This window comes from Trichomycterus rosablanca, chromosome 10, assembly GCF_030014385.1.
Source record: "Trichomycterus rosablanca isolate fTriRos1 chromosome 10, fTriRos1.hap1, whole genome shotgun sequence".
Classification (NCBI taxonomy): Eukaryota; Metazoa; Chordata; class Actinopteri; order Siluriformes; family Trichomycteridae; genus Trichomycterus; species Trichomycterus rosablanca.
The window spans coordinates 2,057,590-2,067,782 of NC_085997.1; the positions used below are offsets into that span (position 1 = coordinate 2,057,590).

Below are 10,193 nucleotides of genomic sequence, written 5' to 3' on the forward strand. Positions count from 1 at the left end.
GTTTTGCGGGAGTACAGTGGAATTAATTTTGAATATTGGACAGTAGATTATTTTAAATGTCGTACAGTATAAGTACATCTAGCCAGACCTCTGTTGGCTGATTGATGGCGCTTGCACAGAGACGAGAAATAATGCATTGATCAGGGTGCACCGTACACACAGCTGATCTGCATATGAACTCGCCTCGTGCAGGTTAAAAGATGCAGTCGGCTAATGCGCATGTGTCGGAGGGTGTGTGTGTCAGTCTTGCTCTTCTCAATCAGGAGTGGAGATCAGCATTGGTAGAGAGGAAGCGTAATGCAATCAGGTATTATTAGCATTCATTTTTTTTATGCGCCGAACCCCTTGCAGTGCCAAAATGAAGCAGCATGACACCCTGTTGGAGAACCCTGGCCTGGACTAATGACTGATCTTATAAATGTGTTTACCCCAAACAAACAACTTTTTTCAGCTTGTTAAGCTAATTAAAACTCTTAAGCAGCTCATGAAAAACACTTAACAAACATGGAAATACTTAAACAACTGATTAAGCATCTAAGGATTAAATACATTGATGCCAACAAGGCAGGGAAGGCAGTATTAAACTATTAAAGCACTTACATATAAATATATTAATCACAGGGCAAAATTAAAGTAAATGTTGAATATTTTCAGAGCTGCTTGTACAACCACAACATTCATTAAAATGACCATAATAACGTTTATTCTCTGAGAGTGGATCATGTGATGGCTGTGCGCCGTGGTTTGTGTGCGCGCGTTACTCTTTACCGTACTGTGTATAATAAAAGCGCAGTGTACTAATACCGTCCTGTGCACCGACTGTATTGTACAATCTTATTGCACTTACACTACAGACATTCGGTACTGACTCTCTCAACAGCGAGCAGTATTTGAACTGGTGTGATAGTTCTGTCAGTTTTAATGTCATTTTCCAGTGTTTCTAAAGAGACACTGTTAGGATCTGCTACACTAGGATTTATATTCATAACTGCTTATTACACCGGTAAGCGATCGTTTTTATAATTTCATTTTTATCATGAATAAACAGTGTGACTCGCGATAACAAGTCAGTGTTTTACGTCACACTTTTGCGGAAATGGTTCCTTCATGTTTATTTCACTGCCTGTTTAAATGTAAAGCTGTGTTACATTGCACTCTGAATTATATATATATATTTCGAGATTATTTGTTTTTTTTATTTTTGTTGCTACAGCGTGTTTTTGTAGTTCTGTAGATCAACTGCAAACTACATTTCCCATGAGCACCCGCGCTGCGTTTCAGTCTTTGGCTAATCTTTGCTAATTCACATGGCAAGATGTAGCCGCATTTAGCAAAAAATACTCCAATTTAGTGTTTTTATGCTGATAAAAGAGTAATTTCTATTAATAATTGGAAAAACGAGTCTTTTTGAAGCTTTGAACCAAGTAAATTGATCATGGTTCAGTGTTTTTGTCACACCTGCTGGTTAAATATTTTACAAGTGCATCTGGAGTACAAAAACATTCATTACATTTATATTCACATCTAAGGGTTGTTTTTAATATCTAAAGATAAAACAGATCAATATTTAAAATATCTGATCAGATCAGTGAAGTCCTTAAGTACCACCAAATTTAAGTACCACTTTATCTGTTTATATTTGACTACATCTTGTAATATTATTCATAAATATGGTATAATCATTGCATATAGGTCTATTCAACACAGTATTCACGTTTTGAATATTAATTACAGTAATAAATGTAAATGAACATTGGCTAAATGAAGAATTATTCAGAAAATAGATGGGTGAGACAGGAATGCCTTAATGGAAAAACTATTCATGTATTTTTAAACTTAAAATCCTTATTTTTTGCCCAAAACTATTAATAAATCTTTCTGAATATCACAAAAATACTTTTCCTTTTCCTCTTGACCATAAACCCAAACAACATAGCTATTTTATTTATAATATTGTCAGGAAATTATCTGAGTACTCAGATGTAAATTATGAATCACTGACCATTTATCAGTTCCTACTGGTTTAAATTACCCTGGTAGTATGAAACTAACTTATTGAAACTGATTTGAGATCAGCAGGGCATTACATGTGAAACTGCTTCAGTTTAAGGCTCATACTTGTTTTGGCTTCAGCAATGAAACAGTAAGCAAACAAAACTTTAATACTGTATTAATCTGCAGTGTCAGAAATCTTTAGAATCGTTTCAAATCACTACCGTAAGTTTAAGTAAAATTATTTGACATTTTCTTATAAATTATTCACTACAGGAAAGTGTAGTAGTAGACTGGGCAGTATGACTTTATTTAAGAGCCACGGTGGAAGGAAGGACGACCCAGTGATGCAGTACGTCCTCAACAACTCACTGAGAGAACATCCTGCTCTGAAGAAACTCAGACTTGTAATTATTAAGCATTTTTTATTTGTAAGCACTCACACAGATTAATGTTTCCCTTTTAGTTGGTGTGTTGCCAATTTCCATACCAGGTTTTTTAAAATATTTTTTGTCTTGTGATGTAGAAAACACTGGAACATCGATGGAACTTAATGATGGTGGCGTGTGAACAGTCTCAGTTCATGGCAAACATGGCAAGACTCATCAAAGCCAAGAAAGCCATCGAGATCGGTGTGAATTTCAAAACCCTTCAACCTGTTTTCTTGTGGTGTTGTTGGTTAAATCTAATGTCAAAGAAAATTGATCTTCATTTATTTATCTTTTCTAAAACTGGTGTTTGTAAATGTTATGATGTTAATAAATGTGTGTGGTTGCTGTGTGTGTGTGTGTGTGTGTGTGTGTGTGTGTGTGTGTTTTGCAGGAGTGTATACAGGGTACAATGCCCTCAGTATTGCCCTGGCACTACCTGATGATGGAAAAGTCATAGGCTGTGATGTGAGTGAAGATTACACAAACATGGGTAAACCCTTCTGGAAAGAAGTGAGTAAACTAACCGCTCTTTATTCCATCAATTAAAATCAACAATGTTATAACAGAATAATGGACGAGTAGGCAGAGCTGAAGACTTCCACCAGAATGCTCATGGCTTTCATCCTCTGTCTTTAATATCTGCTTTAGGCCGGTGTGGATCACAAAATAGACCTGCGCTTACAGCCAGCACTGCAAACTCTAGGTGATACCAGACTACAGCACAAACACTGAACAGTTATAAAATGCTAAACTTCACGTTTATCGAATGTTTGATTATGTAAATTTGTAATTACATAAATGTATGATTATATGAATGTATAATTGTGTGTTGTACAGATGAGCTGTTAGCTGCAGGTGAAGCTGAAACGTTTGACTTTGTGTTTATCGATGCTGATAAGCAGAACTATGATAACTACTATGAGAAATCACTGCAGCTGCTGAGAAGAGGCGGAATCATCGCTATCGACAATGTGAGTGATCGCAATCATCAATACACAGCGCTGTGAAAATGTATGTATTTTTATGCTTTTACATCACTGTGGTGGATTCATGTGTCAGTATTTCATCCAAAATCTGACGTGTTCCTGGTTTTGAGACCCAGGTCGAGTTGAAGGTTAACGTGATGTTTGGTGTCCATGGTGCAGGTGCTGTGGAGTGGGAAGGTGGTGAACCCTGCAGACGACGACTTGGACACTCAGAGCATCGACAGACTGAATAAGAAGCTGCACAGAGACGTGAGGGTGAATCTGAGCATGCTCACTGTGGGCGATGGATTAACGTTAGCATTCAAACTGTGAAAGCCAATCAGGTACAGATGTACCGCATGCTTTATTCCAGAAAGTGCCATTTAATTCACATGTCGTAAACAGGGTAGGGGCGCAGGGTGTGCTCATACTGGGATCCTTTTACATGGAAAAACTCGGACCTACTGTTACATTAGAGACCATGTAAACCAGGGTTGTTCAAATGGGTCGCAAAGAAATAATAATTAAAGAAACTTGTACCCGAATGCCCCTTTGTCGAGGCTTTATGTTACATGTAAATCACAATGAGACTCGGGTATTTCTAATGAAGTGTAAACCACTGAAGGTCCAATACTTTTTAATGTCTGCTGTTAAAATAAATAAATCATGTTGTATTATTTCTGAGCTGTAATGTTTAAACAGTAAAACCAGAAAATCTGAACTGAACGGTGCAGAATAAAACGAGGATGATCAGGATGATGATAAAACTTTTAACATCAAGGGACTACACATCATATTCACGCAGTTTTATCATGCTGATCATCATCGTTTTATTCTGCATGGGGTCTTTTTTTTACATAATAGCATTGAAATCATCAAAATATTCAATTAAATAATACATAAATTCATCACAACTTCATAAGAATGTCTAAAAAAGGTCTCTAAACCTGGAAGCTGCTACGTTAGAAGAAAGATGGAGACAGGACGTTGCATAACACCCTTTAATGTGCAAATGAATCAAAGCATGTAAGGAGAAGAATCCATAAACTTTATCATTAATACATTTCTTCTAATAGTTCCTAAAGTTCAGCTTCATACACTCTACTATTAAGAATACACCTTGGTGTGGAGTGAGATCTTCATCTCACAGGATCTATTCGGGCTCCTGGAGTCAGCTCGGTCGCTATAGTGATATATAACAACGTGAGCGCACCTACACTGAGTAGGGCGGAGGAGGTGAAAGACAGCCGGGTGGCTTCAACCAACATGAGGGCGGGGGTTCTGGTCTAGTACTAGGTTATGAATGGATCAGCCAGCAGAGGCCGCACTTGCATCAGTGTTGAAGAACCCGTTCGACCATCTCACCCTCGGACACAGCCAATCGTGTCTGTGTGGGCGCTCGGCTGGGTGCAGTGAGTTTTCCCACACACCGAGCGTGCTTAGCGAGCCTCTATCCACAAACACACGATCGAATACAGAACAGATCACATACAGCTTATGCGCACGATAAAATAATGTAGTGAATATCAAAGCTGCTCCAGCTCTACAACACCGTAAGGTTAACTAAATCAGAAAGTAACAACACGACAAGAACAAACACCAGGACATTAAGTTCAGCTTCACTACTGATCAACTTGCCACCTCTCGGCCGCTCCTCAAACCTCAGGCTCCGTCACAAATCACATCCTAGTGTACTAAAATGTATTCTCCGCCAGTGAGTATTTAGTACAGAAGGATGTAGTTTGGAACGCTGTATCTGCCTCTCAGCTTGGTGAGGTGAGGTGAAACATGGTTGCCAGTGTGAGAATGTCAAACAAAAAATAGAGTGGCATTATATGAGTTTTTTTCCAAAAGATACAATAAATATGATGGTAGTGTGTGATGTGAAGGGAATAAACAAACACAAAGTGAAGGAATGTAACGAGTCTGTACAGAACAGACCACAGCAAGAGAGAAACATCTAGACGAAGAGGAGGATACCTTGTGGGACAAGAAAGTTCTCAGGGAAACAAAAACAGGAAGAGATTTCGAGAAACGAGAACAGATCTGGAGGAACATAAAGAGATGAAGGTTTAAGCCTCCAGTTCCAATCCAAAGCCGAGTTTGTGTCCTCCACTGTTGATGCTCTTCCCGTCTACCAATGCGGAGAGATTTAGCTTCACACCTACACACACACACACACACACTTAAATGTGAGCTGGGAATGGGTTTGTACAGTAAACACTCTCCCACATGGAGGACTTTTTTTTTTAAGTTAAGCAGATGCTATGTTCTTCTGTAGGGCTCACAAGCTTCCAAAAGCAGACTTCCAGCTGACACTAAGTGGAATTATACGACACAGCCCTGTCTATCCACGTCTGATGCTGATCGTTATGAAGATATTCTGATAATATTGTGATATTTCATATTACCAAAAGCTAAATACTGTCTCTAGTATTTACATCTGAATATAAACGTAGAACAAGGACAAACTAGAAGAACAATAAATCCGTACACACCTGGTCTGAGGGTCTGTGTGTATCCCACCCCCACCAGACTGGAGTTGTTCACTTTAACCTGAACAGTAAACACACACACACACACACAGTTAGCGTATCTCTGGGTTACAACATCAGGACCAGCTGCCTAAAATCCTATAAAAGTCACTCAGGCAGGTACTACAACTTCTGTACGTTGTGAGCTGCCCTGGTTCCATCTCCTCCCTGGGTAAAAATGCATACTTGTCCGACCGGCCACATGACCTTGGAGTATAGTTCTGAAGCCTGAGTGCTTATTTTAGATGCTTTGGACAGTGGACAAAAGATGGGCATGGGCACTTGGATTGGCACAGAAGGGTTCGATGCAATGTGTTGTGACACATTCATATCATCACCAGGATTAAAATCATCTGCAGTTTGATCCACTGTAGAACTTCTGTTGGTTCTTAGCCTTCATGTCTTCTGTAATTAATGAGTATTGACTTGTCCCTCCTTAGACCACTGTCAGTGGGTACTCTGTGACACAGTTTACTTCAACCCTGTCGTCTGATCATAATGATTCGGTCCTGATCAAAGTCCATCAGGTCTTTATGCTGATTAGATCTGCTGCAAACTACTATCAGCTCAACATCTAACAGATCCGCCACCCCCGCATGCACCAGTGCTACCAAATACACGTCATGCACATCAGTGTAAGATTAATTTCTGACTGTGTGTGCACATGTGTGATACTCACACTGATGGAGGAGTTGGAATCGAGTGTGTACTTGGCAGCGATGCCGAAGCGCGTGTTGTTGCTGCTGGCTGTCCAGGCCAAATTCACCGCCGTCTCCAGGTTCTCACTCAGCTTCTGGTAGATCGATCCTCCAAACTCGGAGCCATCGTTCCTACACACATTACACACACAGGGATGTGCACATACGTCTATTTCTGGTAAAGATCTAACCCAATAAAGTATGAGAAATATAGAAATGTATAAATACTTTTTTTTGTGACTGTACATTCTGCCACAATTATTCAAAAGTAATTAAAGACGGGGCTGTTGGGTGGGATGGCAGTCGAATTCAGCTGAAAATCAAATCCCAGGTGGTGCTATTAACCTGGCTGGGTGTCCAGTTGGCTGTGCCTAAGAGCTGCCACTGTGTAATTTCGCCGTCTGATGTCTGTTTCAGGCACCTGCACTCTTGCATGGCTCTCCATTCCTTATACAGCTCTATAAAACTCCACTGGTAGGTGAAAAAATGTGAGTCCAAAAAAGTGGGGACTGTTGGGACTGATACATTTTGTTTTCCCGAGTGAAAGTGGTTTGATTCATTGAGGAGTAGCAGGCAGGCAAACACAGACAGAAGTAGAACATACAGCAACACTTACACGCTGGTGAGCAGCTGGAAGTCCGCCGCCCTGTAGCTAATGGCGAAGTTGTTGCGGGTGATTTTGGACTTGGCCGGATCGAAAGTCGTCTGAAGTCCGGCGAGCCAGGACTCGTACCCCAGCACGGCAGCCCCGTGGATGACGGGACCGGAGAAATCGAAATCCACATCGCAGCCCAGGTTCATGTGCTCCCGCTTATACGCCGTCTTCACCTTCCCGTTCTTCTTCCTGAGGTCGAAAACGGCATTAAAAACTCGTCCTGTGCAACCCTCGACTACTAAATCAGTGCGTCACATGAACCACTCACCCGGTGTTCGGGCAGAACGACGTGTCGAATGTCACCTTCAGGCCTTTAGCGATCTAGAACAGAAGAACACAGTTCGACCAATCAGAACACTGCATTACATCAGCAACGCCCTTTCCTGATGATGACATCCAATCACAATGAGTGTAAAAGGTCTCACCGACATACCTGATCCTCCACGGTGATCTCTGACCCGAGGGTGTTGTCAGTGTTCCATTTCTCGGTGAAGGTCACGCCGTACTCCTCCCATTTGTACTTGGTCTCCAGGTTAGCGCTCACTTTGTTGGTGTCCGTGTTGGACGAGCCGGAGGTCTTAAACTCCTGAACACATTCAGATCCAAACATAATTGCCATAAACGAGTGTGTACTGTGTGTTAGTTTTTTGAAGATCAACACTATAAAGCTGTAAAGGGCTTGAAATGTGGAAATATTTATTTTTAAATATGAGACTATCAAACATCTCACAGAGAGCCGTATCACCTATGCAGGCACCTCGACCAGACAGCAAAGGACGCAACTGTACAGCGACTATAAAACCCTATCAACTTCCCTACCACAGGCACAGCCAGTCCGTACCCTGTTTGGATGCCAGGCCAGGTAGATTCTGATGCTGAGCACTTCAAGGTACTCTAATAAAGATAACATTGACTCCTGATAGCATTTAGATCAACAGTGTACCTACCACTCCATTAGCTGACTTGGTCTTCACGTCCAGCTTCACCAGTCCAAATCCTGCAGCAAATAAACAAAGCAATGAGCAAACAATTCCCTTTTTCAGATCAATGCAGGGAGCTTTTATGGAATAATGTGGTGAAAATCATCCAAACATCAGTGCTGTTTGTTGTAGAACAGTGCATCAGATGTCAGGTTATTATTCTATTGGAACAAACAGATCAGAATATAATGAGCAATAGAAGTGTGAGTGCGGTAATGCACGTCTCGTACCGTATCCCTTATTGAAAACATCCTTCGCTGCTTTTCCGAGGTCGGTGTATGCAGGAGGAACCGCCATTTCTGCTGAAGAAACATGAAGAACAATGTTCATTCATTCAAACACTCATCATTTCATCCCAAATCTCAAAACTACAAGAAGGAAAGAATCTGAACCTACAACGACCTTCATCTTACATTTCATGATTATATATATAACAGGGTTCCCATAAAAACCCACAATTATCACAATTCAGCAAAATAAATTAAAAAGTTCAGGAATATACGTATAACGATCTGGATTATTTAAAGTGAACTGTATTTTAAAAAGTGACCAGAATTATTTGAGTTGATCAGGAATATTCAAGGTGATCAGGATTATTGGTGGTAATCAAGATTATTTGAAGTGATCGAGATCATTTAAAATGATCAGGATTATTCAAGGTGATAGGGACTATTTGTGGTAATTAGTTTAAAACTATCAGGATTATATTTGAGGTGATCAAGATTATGAGGTGATCAGGATTATTTGCAGTGATCTGGATAATTTGTGGTAATCAGGATTATACATATTGATCAGGATTATTTAAGGTGATCACGATTATTTGAAGCAATCATTGTTTTATATAATTTGTATTGATTGAAGAGTCTGGCGTGTTCTTCGTGTGCCACATGGGTTTCCTCACATCCAGTTAATGGAAATCTCAGTGCTCCAGCTCACAGTGATTTAAAGAAATGTGTGAAAATCTGTGCCAACAGTTTAGGGAATTCCCTTTCTCGTTTCTGCATGGTAACACTGTGAACAAATAAAAAAATTAAAAAAAATGACCAATAATGTTTTCAGCCCTGACTTTTGAGGTAAATTGGAACACCACCTGAAAGTCATTGCCCAACTACAGTGCCCCACCCACAGTGGTAAATGGAACAAATCCCAGCAGTCCTGTTACAAGGCTAGAAGTAGGCATGCACAGAAGAGAAAAATCTGATAAGGATGAAACAGAATTGTTGAAGGTCTGTGCTGGACGTCTTGTGTGTCAAACAAGATCAATTAATGAATGAATAATTAAATGAATATCCTATAAATGTTTTCACATACAGGTTATAAAAACAGGCTGTTTTTTTTCAGAATAAATACGTTCAATATTATGAATCACTCGGTCTGGACTGTAAATCATAAACTGACATTAAAAATTTTTTTATTATTGATTTGGGTTAGCATCTGGCTAAAGCTAACGACATTAGCTATTGCTTATCGACGACCAACCCTTTAAATATAATTTTTAATGTATTAGGTAACGTTTACATATTTCATACATGTAAAATAAGCTTTATGTTGATATAAAAGTAATGTAATTAAGGTTTAAACGTACAGGTTTATTTATCTTTAATTAGCATGTCGGTTGCTATGTGGGTGAATCTGCTGCTGTTGCACTTGCAGCTGCAACCGCAGCAAAACAATTTACATTATAATGATATAATAAACCTAATGCACTAATCATTAAATAAGAATATTTGTGCATTATATTATTAAATCCCCCACCTTTATATTTCTGCTGGTTGGTTCAGATGGAGCTGCAGGAACTGTTACAAGGAGATCCAGAGGAGAAAACCAAGTATGGGAAGCCAAAGACTTCACAGCTGATATGGAGAGCCATAAAGATCATAACTGGGTGACCAAACGTCCCTAATGTTAATAAAATCATGTTTTAAAGAATTTGTGTGG

General features: G+C 39.7%; 2 protein-coding genes across 3 annotated transcripts; one reads left to right on the plus strand and one right to left on the minus strand.

Moving 5' to 3' along the window:
* Positions 1–869: 869 nt before the first annotated feature.
* LOC134321688 (catechol O-methyltransferase domain-containing protein 1-like) lies at positions 870–4,072 on the plus strand. The gene is made up of 7 exons (XM_063003499.1): positions 870–1,003; positions 2,269–2,399; positions 2,519–2,624; positions 2,815–2,933; positions 3,072–3,126; positions 3,261–3,394; positions 3,569–4,072. Exons 1-7 carry the CDS (start codon positions 922–924, stop codon positions 3,719–3,721), a joined length of 780 nt encoding a protein of 259 aa, XP_062859569.1. The 5' UTR covers positions 870–921; the 3' UTR covers positions 3,722–4,072.
* A 303-nt stretch (positions 4,073–4,375) lies between these two features.
* Positions 4,376–10,111, minus strand: LOC134321136 (voltage-dependent anion-selective channel protein 2-like). Of its 2 annotated transcripts, none has more exons than XM_063002708.1 (9): positions 10,011–10,111; positions 8,486–8,554; positions 8,223–8,272; positions 7,709–7,861; positions 7,544–7,596; positions 7,237–7,464; positions 6,602–6,752; positions 5,887–5,944; positions 4,376–5,552 (listed from the first exon to the last, which is right to left on the minus strand). In XM_063002708.1, the coding sequence occupies exons 2-9, from the start codon at positions 8,550–8,552 to the stop codon at positions 5,461–5,463; spliced, it is 852 nt and encodes a 283-aa protein (XP_062858778.1). In that variant the 5' UTR covers positions 8,553–8,554; positions 10,011–10,111; the 3' UTR covers positions 4,376–5,460. The 2 variants fall into 2 exon arrangements, with proteins under 2 accessions (XP_062858778.1, XP_062858779.1); XM_063002709.1 differs by having other exon boundaries at positions 8,486–8,557.
* Between the last annotated feature and the right edge of the window lie 82 nt (positions 10,112–10,193).